At 41.3% G+C, this 14,922-nt stretch overlaps 1 protein-coding gene across 1 annotated transcript in view; it reads left to right on the top strand.

The window, feature by feature from the left end:
* The window catches only part of SLC9A9 (solute carrier family 9 member A9), a 258,450-nt gene that overhangs the window by 122,890 nt on the left and 120,638 nt on the right, over positions 1 to 14,922 (top strand). Inside the window, exon 9 of the mRNA XM_028731220.2 lies at positions 1,721 to 1,809. Coding sequence (XP_028587053.2) covers positions 1,721 to 1,809 — 89 coding nt within the window. The remainder of the gene's footprint in view (positions 1 to 1,720; positions 1,810 to 14,922) is intronic.

Below are 14,922 nucleotides of genomic sequence, written 5' to 3' on the forward strand. Positions count from 1 at the left end.
ACCTAATGGTCAGGGGTCCCTTTACCTTACCTTTATATATTTAAAGCAGAATTATACCACTTTAAACACAATCCTGGGAACAGTAGTTTGTTAAGGATGTTGAGAGTTTTTAGGAGACCCCTGTTCCCCTTATAGAGCTACAGTTCCTAGAGTGGTTTACAATCAATCCTTCTTCCCAGAGAATACCCTCTTCTCGAATGCAGAAAGAGGTTGAAGGTGTCCCAAACCCCATTCCATCCGCAACTGTGACATCAGAAGATCTTATGGAATATGCCAGTCATGAATGCTGCCCTGAGTTGTTAGCATGATAACAACTAATCTAGTGAGAAAAAGAAGGCAGAATATAATGCAGTCTTCAAAAAGGTGGGGGAATATAGAGGCAACTTAACAAAGCATTGGGGTTGTGTATTTTAGGGTATTATCTAGTGCAAATACTCTTACATGTAATATACATTTAGGATTCAAAGTGTGGTGATGCATCTTTTAAAGAATATCAGTAGGGGAGTAAATCCCATGAAGGTCTCAGGAAAAATAAGGGAAACCTCATTATCTGAAGAGCAAGCTAAGTTCTATGCAGTGGCGTAGCGTGGGTTGTCAGCACCCGGGGCAAGGCAAGTAATTTGTGCCCCCTAACCCGTGGATTTGCGCCCCCTAACCTGTGGATTTGCCCTAACCCCAGATGTTGCGCCCGGTGCGGCTGCCCCCCCCCTGCACCCCCCACGCTACGCCACTGGTTCTATGGGCATATTTATGCTGCTGCTACTGCTTGGTGGTTTTAATGTTTTGTGGCTTTATGATGAATTACTAAAAAATATTTTTAGTGTATTATTGCTGTTTTGTTTAAATATGAATGTATTCTCCACCCTGGGACCTTCAGGTGAAGGGCGGATGATAAATGTTCTATAAATAAATAAGCATGTGATCAAAAATGCATGGCTTTTTTGTCATTTAATCATGAATATATCAAAGAGAAGGTCTTTGAATATTGTCCCTGCACTGAAGATTCTGAACCCCACACCAGTACTGAAATCTGAAAAGGCACCTCCAGGCTGGTATAGAAATGGTGTCCAGGAAACTTTTCTCTCCATTTTGATTAAGAATCACATGGTTAATGATATTTTGAAAAATCCCTAATTTTACCAGATGATTTATATTGTTGCCGATGTGAGAATAAATCTTTTAGGCCTTAATCCTAGGCACACTTACTTGAGAGTAAGCCCTGTTGAACTATACTCAGGGCTAGCAGGCAACGTTAGGTGGCACAGGAAAGGCAACATGGTAAACACAACTCTATCCTCCAATATCTCGCTCCCCGTTCCTTCCCAGTTTCTGCTGTCTGGAGCAGCTGCCTCATTCTACCTAATAGCAGAACTGGCTGTGACTTGTCACTGCACTATTTTGTCTGATTTTAAACTGGATGGTTGTGCAGTAATTTTGAACAATCAGATGTGCATAGAACAGACCCTTGTAGATACAGTATTCACCAGACAGATGGAATTACAGGGAGATTGGAAAGAATCCTGACCTTTAGTTATTATGATCAAGGCTAAATTTTAGTTTATTTGAAGGATATAATGGTAACATTTTCCTTCAGGCTTTAAAAAAGTGTTTAGCGCTGTTTAATTAGTTTGTAGGCGGGCTAATCTGCCTCCCAATCCCTTTGAACTCACTCTAGGAGAAAATAGAAGCAGCTGACTGTGGTTTTTTCTTTGTATTTCAGGAATCGTGGCAGTCCTTTTTTGTGGAGTCACGCAGGCCCATTATACATACAACAATCTGTCAGCAGACTCCAAAATGAGAACCAAACAGGTAAAGCATCAAATCCCACCCCCTGCCCCTTTCTGTTCCCTTGCTTATTTTGTTCCTTCTGCTAGAATAATGAGTATATAACAATACTGACAGTATACCAGGAAGGGATCTCATTAATGCAAAGAATAAGGTTTGCGTCTTCATTAAGGGAGAAGAATACTGGCACCATCTCTGCCAGGAGAGCCTTAACAAGTCTTCTGCTAAGTAAAACTTTTAAAAGGTCTGTTGTTACCTTAGAGGCCACAATCATCAAATGTCAGCCTAGATGGTGATGTATTCTGTGGTAATATTCTGTGGTACTTTCTATCGAGTAAGGCTGGGGTCCAGGTTTGCTCAATGACTTGTTCATGGCCCAACTGATCCCCCTACTTTGAACAAATGACACAGACACCCATGGCATATCACAAACCTTTTTGAAACTTCCTCAGTAGGTGAGGGATTCTACCGGAAAGGGGAGAACCAAGCTGAAATTCCCCATAATCCTATTGTTCTTGCGGGGGGGGGGTCCTACTTTTGCCAGTTGATCTGCTTTGTTGCCAGATGAGTATTTCTGGATCCAGCTCCATGACAGAGAAACAGAGGCACATCACTGCATCGTTTTTTTAAACTGTGTTTCATGAAAGGGCACAGGTGCTTTTGTGAATAGAAACCTAGGCAGCTCCTTACACTGAGTCAGAGCACTGTTCCATCTAGCTCACTCAGCATTCCCTATACTGACCAGCAGCAGCTCTCTAGGTTTTTGGAAAGAAGTCTCTCCCAGCCCACCTTGAGATACCATGGATTAAACCTAGGACCTTCTGCATGCTGACTGGAAACATGGACCTGGCGGGTGGAGGTGGGTGTGGGTGTAAATGGACTGATGGAACTGAAAGTTGTAGCAAACCATAAAGGCACCAGTTCCAGAATTAATTTAGAAATTACCCATGCTATATTAAAAGGCAGAGCAGGAAGTTCAGCAGAGCAAACCGGTAGAAAAGAAACAGGATGTAACAAGGTGACAGTGGTGGTGTGAGGAGATCTGTTCCTTCCTGATTAGCATTGTGTTTGTACTGGTTTCAACAGCAAACCCTGTTGGAATCTATATAGAATAAAAAAAATACAGTTAAATTAATGTACAAGTGCAATATTTTGGCAGTCTTATGTAAATACCAGAATGCCCCTCAGGTAAAGTCTGTTATCAGCCTGCAGAGAGAAGCTTTTAAATCTACTAGTATGGCATACTAGTGTGGGTATAGGATGTTACCTAACTGAGTACATGCAATATTTGTATCAGTATTTGTATTTTCTCATAGTTGCAGTAGAACATGTTCCCTTTGCCCTGGCAAATAGCACTGCCAAGCCAAACTGCTGCTGTTCACCTCTGGGCTGGTGTTTGGAGGGAATGCCATTCTGACATTACAGAACTTGGGGTCCTGTTTGGCCTAGCCAGACACAGTCACATCTCTCTCTACCTTTCAGGTCCTCGTCCAGAGCCCCAGATAGTCCTTCTATAGGCCCCCAAAATCCACCAGCTAAACTCTGGATAGGCATGGAAGCATTTGAGCATAAAAATCCTCTAGTACAGAGCACAACATGTGAATCAAATTTGGCGAGGACTTGGTTTTGATTTAATGCTTGCATTCTGCTTTTCTAGCAACAGCCTTGAGCTCAATGCAGGTAATAATAATAATAATAATAATAATAATAATAATAATAATAATAATAATAGCATTAAAAAATAGCAAATATTGCAATGACTATTGTTGTTGTTGTTTAGTCGTTCAGTCATGTCTGACTCTTCGTGACCCCATGGACCAGAGCACGCCAGGCACTCCTGTCTTCCACTGCCTCCCGCAGTTTGGTCAGACTCATGTTAGTAGCTTCGAGAATACTGTCCGACCATCTCGCCCTCTCATCCCCTTCTCCTTGTGCCCTCCATCTTTCCCAACATCAGGGTCTTTTCCAGGGAGTCTTCTCTTCTCATGAGGTGGCCAAAGTTTTGGAGCCTCAGCTTCACCATCTGTCCTTCCAGTGAGCACTCAGGGCTGATTTCCTTAAGAATGGAGAGGTTTGATCTTCCATGGGACTCTCAAGAGTCTCCTCCAGCACCATAATTCAAAAGCATCAATTCTTCAGCGATCAGCCTTCTTTATGGTCCAGCTCTCACTTCCATACATCACTACTGGGAAAACCATAGCTTTAACTATACAGACCGTTGTTGGCAAGGTGATGTCTCTGCTTTTTAAGATGCTTTTTAAGCAATTATAGCAATCACTATAATCACATCAAAAGAAAACACAATGGCATATAAACAATGCATATAAATATGGTTTTGTAAAGGCAATTTGGTTCCCATTCAGAAGCTCACATTTGCTCTTAGAGGGAGGGAAAGCAATAGCAGCTGGCAGGGTGGCAGGGGCTGGGTTCTCAATGCCATACAACCCTAGCAGTTCCTGAAAGGGGGCAGGAGGCAAGGCAGCTGGGAGCTCGGTGCAGGAGAAGGAGTATCCACCTGGCTCTGCTGCTGTGCCTGAACCACACTCCCTGCTGCCTTGCCCCTCTTGCTCTTGGTAAGTGGCAGCAGCAAATGGCATTGGAAAGCCAGGTCAGAAACACAGACCTGATTGTGCCTCCCTACCTGCTACTACAGGGGGGAAGTTGGATAATCATTAAGATGCAGCAAAACCAATACATGATAGATGATAGATAGATAGATAGATGATAGATAGATAGATAGAATAGCTACTTATTTCATATCTAATAAGACCAGACCAGAAGAGAACATTACAATAAATATATTTGATTCCTTACCTAGTCCAGGGCCACTTTTTAATATAAAATTATTTAGTTTTTCAGTTTAAAGTTTTACAGTCAATTATCCAACAAACAGCATAAAAACAAGATTCTGAAGAATCTCCTGAACTTCCCTCTTCCCCTTGCGGGTCCTTTTGTTAATCATTTCCTCCTGCATCTTTTATAATAACCCAAGCCTTTTAAATCTCCATTATATCCAAAATTCAGCATTAAACTACAAGTGTTATTCCAATCCTACTAATGATTTTAGCTGTTTACCATGGTTTTTAAGATAAATTACAAATTTCCCCCATTCCTTGTTAAAATTCTTCCTGGTTTCTGATTCTTCTGGTCATTTTTGCCATTTTGGCATAATCCATCAACTTAATCTGCCATTCTTCTCTGATAGGGACTTTTGTCTTCTTTCCATGGCCACTTTTGGTTGGCTGGTTTGTCATTTCTTTTACAAAATTTGTATACTGCTTTTCAGTCATAGCAGTCTCAAAGCAATAGATTGGGAGGGTCTGTGGCTTTAAAGAAAATTCCATAAAACACATGAATCAAGAAGCTTATGATCACATTATTCATTTTAACGCACAAAATGTAATTGAAACAGCCAGGAGATACCAGGGAAGTTTTTAATATTTTTGTCTGCAGAGAACATTAGCCTGGATGCGACAATCTCTCTGAGGCTTTGAAATGTTCATCAAAATAGCACTCATATAGAATTGCAGCTTTTGGAGGGTTAGTCCCAAGCACGACAGCATCTTATCAGAAAGAGTTTGTGATAAAAACCATTCTTCTGAAAAATGCTTGGTGAATGAAAATGAATCTTGATACATTTCTGCTCTCTTGTAATATTCCCATGCACATTATCATCCCAATGCTGGGTCAGTCTGCCCTTTCCTTCAGAAACATCAGGAAGATAATTGCTGCCAGAATATGTTGTGATCATTTCAAAGAGAGCACTGAACTGGGCCCCAATCCTTGCCAGGCAGGCACAGTGCAAAAAGGTAATAATGGAGTGATACTCTATTAGAATCAGCCCTGCTGGGTCACAGCAAGCACAGCTTTGTATATGTGGATGTTGACAGTCCTCCATTCACTGTAGAGTGTAGAGCTTCAGAAAGGGTCAGTTTGACCTGTGTTGCTATATGGGATTCACAAAAGCGAGAGAACACGGTGGGAACAACACAGACATTCAGGTCAATGTTCTGAAATTGTTATAATTAATGTCTGACTCAAGTCCTATGAGGATCATAGGATTATGGCACTGAAAGGGACCTCAGATGTCAGCTAGTTCAAGCCCTGGGAAGTGCAGGAACCCACCGACAGTCACTGATTAAAAACCTCTAAATGAAGGAAACAGTATTCTGCCTTCCAAGACAGTTTATTAAATTGTCATATAGTTCATGCCTTCAGGAGTGGTTAGTCTGAATCATTTTTTTTGAATTTAAGCCCACTGATTTGGATTCCGCTCTTTGGAGTGGGTGTGGAAGGATCTGTCAGTTTCTGCTCTCTGTGTTTCTCCTTTTTTCTCAATCCTAAATTCAGTTCTCCACATTTGTGCAGTAATTTATGTCTATTTAAACAACAAAAAATCCTCATGAAGATTTATCAGCATTTTAGTGTGGATTTCTCCAAATAAAACACATTTTTGTGTGTGGTTTTGACATATGCACACATTTTTGCAAACAGTTTCTCTAAGGCATTTTATAATGTTATTTTCACTGATATATTAATTTCCCTGGATACCTGCATATCGGTGAACACTGGCTGGAGAACTGTGTTACACATATTAGATAAATATGAATTTCAAAGGATAGCTGGGTTTCAGATCACATATTGTTTCATAGACTCGCCTTTCAATGAGAACTGAATCAATTCCCTCCCACCCCCGCCATCCCTAATCTGAAGCTACTGAGAATAAATTTGGTTCATCATCTATGTGACAGCCCTTCATATATTTGAAAATGCCTATTGTATTGCCTCTTAAACATCTCTAGGTTAAGCAAACACTGGGTGAATGCAAAAGCACAGAGAAGCAAGGTAAAGGCAATGAGTAGATAGCCTTGTTGTTACAACTAATGGAGAAGCCTGAATTAAAGGTTTTATACAAGGCAAAGATTATCACTCTGGCCAGTTGGTGAAATGACACTCTTCTGTCAGTGCTACTGAACTCCTTAATGTTCCCTAGGTGAAGGTAAAGGGACCCCTGACCATTAGGTCCAGTCATGACCGACTCTGGGGTTGCGGCGCTCATCTCGCTTTATTGGCCAAGGGAGCCAGCGTACAGCTTCCGGGTCATGTGGCCAGCATGACTAAGCCGCTTCTGGTGAACCAGAGCAGCGCACGGAAACGCCGTTTACCTTCCCTCTGGAGCGGTACCTATTTATCTACTTGCACTTTGATGTGCTTTCGAACTGCTAGGATGGCAGGAGCAGGGACCAAACAATGGGAGCTCACCCCGTCATGGGGATTCGAACTGCCGACCTTCTGATTGGCAAGTCCTAGGCTCTGTGGTTTAACCCACAGCACCACCCGCGTCCCACCACAAAGTTAATGTTCCCTACTTAGGCCAAAACTATGTGATGGTTAACATGAAGAATCCCGACCAGGTATCTTCTGTGTTTTGGAATCCTGATAGCTAGTGTTTGTGGCTGGGGTGCTACCTATGAAGCAATGAGCATTTCTAAACACATCTTGAAGAATCATCCTTTAAAATCTGGCATTCTGTAGAGCTGCATGACATTTATCTGGGCAGCCAAGTGGTTGTGTTTCAGTGTGACAAAAGACCTCATTCTTTTTAATAACACCTTTCTGGACATGGTCCACTACCCTCTGCTGCAGTGTTAGATACAGTAAGCCCTTTAGAGATAATTAATCCACACTTCCAGAATGGGAAGATCACCTAGATGTCAGGATTTATTGGTACTTACAGTCCTACCGCCTTTTGACTTTCAGCAAAGTGGAAAACATTTCCAGTCTAGAAGAAAACAGTCTAGGGCTGATGGTTACCAGAACTACTTCTGCCACCGAGCAAATTGCATGTTTTCCCAGAAATGAACAGTTGTTGTTCAGATCTTTAGGTATTACTAATGGTCTCAGCCAACCAGGCTCAAATTGATACATTAATCAGTAATGGAGCAATGTTACAGACCAGGTGTGGGGAACCTCTGGACCTCTAGATGCTGGTAAACTATAATTTCCATCAATCCTGGCCATTGGCAGTGTTTGCTGGAGCTGATGGGACTCATAGTGCTGCAGTAGCTGGTGTGCCAAAAATTCCCCACACCTGTTTTATGTGAGCATTTATTTATTTTGTTTGCTTGCTTGCTTGCTTGCTTGTTTAAAATAGGTATATTCCATTCTGGATCCAAATATATTAGTATACGCTCAATAAATAAATAAATAGACTCGCAATGGAACAAGAACTGAACATACAACCAACTTGTTAACCAGGGGTGTGGAATTTGCAGGACGGAGGGAGATATTCAGGAGCTAGTTCTGTTATCTTCAAAGGGGGCACCACAACAGGCTGCTGGTTACTCCCATACTGTTCTCCCTGGATAGTCTTGACAAGAGTCCCTCTGGGTTGGAAATCTGTTGGTCAATGCCAGGTCAGTGAATGGCAAAACAACAGCTATCCAGGACTTGAATGTGTTTAAGCATGCTGACCTAGCTTGTATTACAGAGACCTGGTTAGATGAAACTGGGGGCATTAATCTCCCTCAGCTTTGCCCACTGGAATTATCTGTTCAACAAAGTACTTTACATGAATTCCTGCTCAAATAGTATGGTGAAGGATGACACAGCATTCCATCCTCAGCACATTGATCACAACAGTGGTCAGAGTCTGAATTTTGTGCCCGTGGGCAATAAACTGATGCACATATGTGTACATACACTCTTCCCAATTGAATGCTGCATCTTGCACTAATCTCTGGTGTATCACTATGAACTGCCTGCAATTTTCATTAGTGCAAATACACCCTAATGCACAGCACAGGTACTCCAAGTTGCTTTTATATTTAGCTGCTTCAGACACATAGATGTAGTAATTGCTTAGTTTTAGTGTCTTCCTAATTTGCAGATTCAGAGCAACCTGTGTCACATTGAAAACCAACATATTCTTCCAACTCGCTAATGTGATATGCCAGCCCTTCCCTTGTCACTCAGCCACAGCCATTAAAACCCACATAGAATCCTTTAAAATGTTTCACTGAATAATGTTTAAACTGCCTGTTAGCCTCTCTTAGCCTGTTTGTGTAAACACTATTATTATTGTGAATAATAATATAGGAAAGAAAGTGAAAGGAAGGCATTTGTAATGCAAACATGCATTGAAGGTTGTATATTCCTGTTAAATGGTGCTTTAACCAATATTCTGCTTTTAACCTCACATGTGAGAATACTCATAGATAGTAAGATGAAAAGAAAGCTGTGAGGTCCAGAGCGATGCAGTGGCTACAACATTAAGGTATTCCTCTCCAGTTAAAAGTATCAGGATATAGGGATGGGAGAGAAATTCAATTCAGTTCACTTTTAAAGGTGGAACTACCTAATTTGCACATTCTGAAACAATATATGAACAGGAACACAGCCATCCTTTGAAATTCACCCGCCTCTGAATTTTTCAGTGTAGTTCTCCAGCCAAGTAATTTGTAAAAAATAAATAAAAATTGCATAGGACAAAATGTGCATGAAAATACATTTATTAGTGAAAGTAACATGCAAAATACACTGTATTAGAAAAAGTTGTTTTCAACAATGTGTATATTAGGGCAAAACTGCATACAAAAGATCCCCAAAATCACACAGCATTAGATTTGTGCAGTCAAAATAGCTGTACTACTTTACTTTAGTAAAGTCAACTAGGTGATCCAGTAAAGTCAGAGAACTTTCTATCTCTGGCATAGAGCAATGAGTGCATTTTTGTTTTTGTTTTTTAAAAGGTTCTATGCAGGCAACTGAAAATAGCCTCAAAAGAAGCAAGCAGCTCAGGTTGAGTCGTGGCTAAAAGGAAGCAGAGGTGATCTTCTCAGTTCAAGCAGCTGATAGCCTTTTAATGCTAGGCTGTGATTCTCTTCAACACCTCTGGCCTGATTTACGAGAAACATAAACACAGCAGCTGGCATGTAGCCTTGTTAGCCCTTACTTTTCAGCACAGAGAAAAACCTGACGTACAGCCAGGTGGTTTTAAGCCTTAGCTCTCTCTTCCAAATACAAGGGGCCCTGCTGAGTAATCTATGCAGTCACAGAGACTGGACTTAAGTGACCCTCGTGTGTTTTCACTGTGTATGGTGTTTGAAATCACCATAAACTTTGCAAATGAGCTGCAATTGCAAGGAGATTTGTAGTCACATAACTTCATTTGCTCAACAATTATTTTGGGCATTTGATTGAAAGAAGCAGAAGTTTGGGTGTGTGCCAGATTTGTTCCCTGAACAGATGGGGCAGAAGATTTTAAGAAAACTCTGTGGATTAGCAGGATGCTGTACCAAAAATATGAAAAACCTGCACCTTTTCTTTACAAAAAAAGAAAAGAGAGAGTTAACTAAAATCAGCTCCTTGATTTTCCACTAGATGAACCCACAGCAGTCTTTCAGTATTGCGTATGAATTACCCAGTGAATCTTGCAGTCATTCCCACTGCAAATTCCCTCACACATACAATGTTACACACAACAATGTTGCATATAAGGGCTGCCTCATTCATTTCAGGAGAGGCAGCAAAATTCTTGTGCAAATAAATGCACACAGTGACCCACTGCTTCTGTTGAAATTAAAAAGGCAGGTCTTTAACTCAGAATGTATACGTCTCAGGGCCACTGGCTATTGGGGGCAGAAGGTGCTTCAGCCCCCTCAATATTTTGAAGCAGTGGGCTGACCCCCCCCCCAAAAAAAGTGAGGGGGCCGCCACTCCTAGTTGAGCGCCAGTGTGCCAGCAGGGGGTGGAAGGCTCAGAGGGCGATTTTTGCCATCTGTGCCCCCCACTGCAATCACCAGAGTGCCTTCCAGGAAGATGCTCTGGTAATCCTCAAAGGGATGCCCGTGCATGGCCTGACGGGGGGGGGGGATTGCGTCTGTGACATCATGCACATGCGACAGCCCCGCCCCAATGTTGGGCCCAACTTGGCACGCCTGATACATCTAAAAGAAATCACTCACTGTGGATGGTCATTAGGTTACTATTTATCCTGCTGATCAGGTTTCCCATGTTTTTGAAAAAGTGACTAAGAAATTCTTAAAGGATAAGAGGGAAAACTTCCTATCTTCCATTATTTACGTCAGTGCCTTCAGGTCATACCCATGCCATACATTTAAATCACTGTTGCTCCCAGTACTTTCGTTGGTAGAAAAATGAGCTGTCAGTACTCATATCTTGCGGGTACCAGCACAAAATGGCTGCCATGGGCAGCAAGAAAAGAGGCTATGGTACTCTGTAGCAGTGAATACTATCACAAAAAGGTTCTAATACTACTTGAACAGTCATGGATGATTCTGGGAACTGTAGTTTGTTATGGGTGCTGACCTTACAGAGCTACAATTCCCAGCACCTTTAGTACACTGCAGTTCCTAGGATCCTCTGGGGCAGCTGAAGTGGTGTAAGAGTGTTTTAGATGTATGGTGTGGGTGTGACCTCAGTTCCGTGTCATGTTCACAGTTTTTTAGATGATTTAGTGGGGATATGTAACAAGAGAGAGCCAGCCCAGCTTGAATACTTCCTGTCAGACATTTCTCCTGCCACAAGGCACATTTTTTCAGGATTGATCTTCATCCCTGTCTCTTCTTTAAACGAATCATAATAGTGTTGTGGCCCTGTAAGAGTGAGACCTTAGATCTTCACTTAAAAGAAAAATGGCACTCAGTTTTGCTCAGCATAGGAATCCGGAAATCGATGTGATTCGAGCATTACTGGTGAACTCTGCTCAGAAATGCTTTTTCTCTCCGCTCATCAGCACTTGAGCTTGCTTCTTTTTCTGTACTTCCTTTTTCTCTCTCCTCTTTTCTTTTTTGCTAAAAAGAAACGTCGTCTTGGATGAGAGTAGTCTGAGGAAACAGAATGTCAGATGCAAAACCCTTTCCAAACTGTTTCATAAAAGACTTGACAATCTGTTTAAACATTCAAAAATGTCTTTAAATATTAATAGTGTTCTCAAATTGTTAAGGGGATGGTTCGCACATTTCAGCAGGATGGCAGGTGCCTGCAGTTGGCTGGGATCAGCTAAATGGGATTTTTATCGTATTTAAGCCAAAATGCTTTCATTATCACTGCTCCCTCCCCCCAGCTTTTTTCATCACATGGAAATGACCTGGTGAACTTTTAAATTAGGACACATGTACTATCTGCCTCAGTGCTTGCCTTCATGTACCAAACACATCTACACGTTGCTTTTATACAGACAGGGCTAGCCCTACCATTAGGCAGACTGAGATGACTGGCTCAGGTGGCAGATTCTGGGGTGCAGCTGCTGTTTTGCTTGACTGCACCCTGCCAACCATTCTGCTCTGTTGACTCATGGCCTGTTCAGGGTGCCCTAATCTAGCCAGCTGCCTCAGGTGTGGTCGAGGATACTATCCTGTTCCCAGAGCTGAAGTAAGATTCAACTGCCAGTCCTGTCAGCATCTCTACATGCAATAGGGGCAGGGTCGTATCTTGTCAGCCTCAGGCAGCAGAATGTTTTGTGCAGGCTTGAATATACAGGATCTATGTATTTAGTGCACAATGAATTATGGTGGTGAATTATGTTCATTCAGATTGCTGCTAAATTCCTCCCAAAGCAAAATGGGGGCAGATTTTGAGACTAGTCAACTACTAAAATCTGCATTGCTTCCTGAAATAATAGATCACATAATGTATTATTTCAGTGCAAAAAATGCATTATTTCAGTGAGCATAAAAATAAAAATAATAAAAAATTGTCCAGCAGCACCTTATAGACCAACTAAGTTTCTTCTGGTATAAGCTATTATGTGCATGCACACTTCTTCAGATACACGAAGGTATATCTGAAGAAGTGTGCATGCATATGAAAGCTTATACCAGAACAAACTTAGTTGGTCCATAAGGTGCTGCTGGACAATTTTTTATTTTTTTATTTTTTATTTTGACTGCATCAGACCAACACGGCTACCTATCTGAATTTCAGTGAACTGTTCATCATACGTGGGAGCACAGAGCCTTTTGTACGTTTAGGTTGAATGTTCATTCTACTTTACAGAGAACTCTCCTCTGTTTGAAAGTTTGTCCCAGTTAAACGGTAAATCAATCTTGTTAAATAAAATAAGTAAATAAGTCAAGTTTGAAGGCGAAGAAGCTTAAGAAGGGAGACCTCAGGGGTCCTGAAGGAACATATCAACAGTTAACATTTGTACAACAGACTGAACAAACGCAAAGCTTACCAGATCAGTCTTCCCCACTATGATGAGATGCATTTCTATTTAAATTAGGGAAATTATTTCTAAATATGCATCTATGACCTATATGTTTTATGCAATTCGGTGTCCTCTTTCGTCCTTCTTTTTGGTGAAACATTTCCTCTTTTTTGGTAATGGGTAAAATTCCTGCCCTATGGGCTTTCTTGATCCTCTCACCACCATAGTTCTTGTACAGATTCAGAATTGGATAAAGATCTCCACATAAAATCCTTGTTGGAAGAGGAATGCTCACCAGCAGACATCACTTGTCTATTATGTAATTCAAGAGAATGCCCAAGGATAGGAATCCGGATATAGATTCCTATATTCTCTGGAATGAACTGACAAGATGGAATCTACAGGAGGTGCTCACCTGCCGAGCTCAAAGATCAGAGGTGAGATAACCTTTTACATGACGCATGATCTTGAACATGACACAGGAAGAGAGGAGGGAATCAGCATAGGAATTGTTCCACCATGTACAGTATTTTAAGTTCAGAAGGCAGTTGGAAAATGTGAATGCAGATGCTGTCAGGAAGGAAATGACAAGCCAATCCCCTCCAATTGTCCAATTTAATAGGTAATAAGTCCATAAAACAACTTATTTCCTCTGTCTGTGGTTCCCTTTGATAATGCAATTGCTGCAGTAGTGTGCCAAGTACTGTTCATGCTGCTGTAGCTAATGTGACTGAATAGCACTCTGCTGTTTAATTGGGCTCTTATCATTACAAATGTAATCTGAATGAATACAGATATGACTGACCTGGTTTTATTGGATTTTCTTTCATCTAGCATGAAGGATCTGAGGGAAATTTGAATTAGCGAGATGTAATAAGGAGGGGGGAGACTTCCAGGTCACAAGGAGAAGTCGGCAAAATTATCCTTCCTTTGGCCTTCCACACATTTTGATACAGTCCACTGGGGAAACTCTTGCCTAGGTTCATTTTAGGCTGGCTTACGTAGAAGATTTCCCTGGTATGTAGGTTGTGATGGAATATGTTTCCTAAGTACAGTAGTTTACCTGATCAGATACATGAAAACCTAACATGCAGCAGCTGTGAAAAAGGTGAATCACATGTTATTAGCAAGGGGTTCAAAAATAAAACTTTCACTATTGCAATGCCTTTAAACTACCCCTAGGATCAGTGGATCCTGAAGGCTGATTCCAAAAGTAATTTGTGATCTCATATTCAATCCATTATGACTCCCCACCCAGTCCAGATTGAATGAGCATAGGCCTAGGAGCATTCCTCCATAACACAGTATTGCTTCAAACTGTCACTACAAAACAGTATTGTTGATGCTTTTGTGATGACATAGTCAACAGGTAGTGTAATGTATGGTGAAGTCTTCTAATGGCTACTTTACCCCACTGAGTCCAGGCTATCAAAATAAATGCTCAGTTTGTTAGTGGAGGCAGTAGCAGCAACAAAGCAGAAGGAGGGAAATTCAAGAAGGACCAGCACTGTTTATTTCATTTTATTTTCGCCAACTTATTTTGGCATTTATACCATGCTTTTCTGAGATAAAAATTAAACTCAATGCAGCTTGCAAATAAACATATAAATTGCAACAAAATTAAAAACAACCCATCAGGAAAACAAAATAAAGAAACATCAGAGGAAGCAAAACAGCATCATAAGCATCATATCTGCCACTGCAGACTGAGTGAACATCATTAGCTCTGACACAGAGAATGCCTGCTGGAATATAATAGTCTTAAAAGGCTGCTTAAAAGTGGGGGGAAAGGGAGGTCAAACATCTCTTTGAGGAGACTATTCCATAGTTTGGGCAACACAACTGAAAAGCCGCCCACTTTTGTCCTCACCGACTGTGCTTTGTGTCCTCACCTGGGGTGCTTCCAATTTACCTGCTTCCTGGTCATTCAACCTGACTTGTTTGCAGTGACGTGAGGTTAAACA

This window comes from Podarcis muralis, chromosome 6 (assembly GCF_964188315.1).
Source record: "Podarcis muralis chromosome 6, rPodMur119.hap1.1, whole genome shotgun sequence".
Lineage (NCBI taxonomy): Eukaryota > Metazoa > Chordata > Lepidosauria > Squamata > Lacertidae > Podarcis > Podarcis muralis.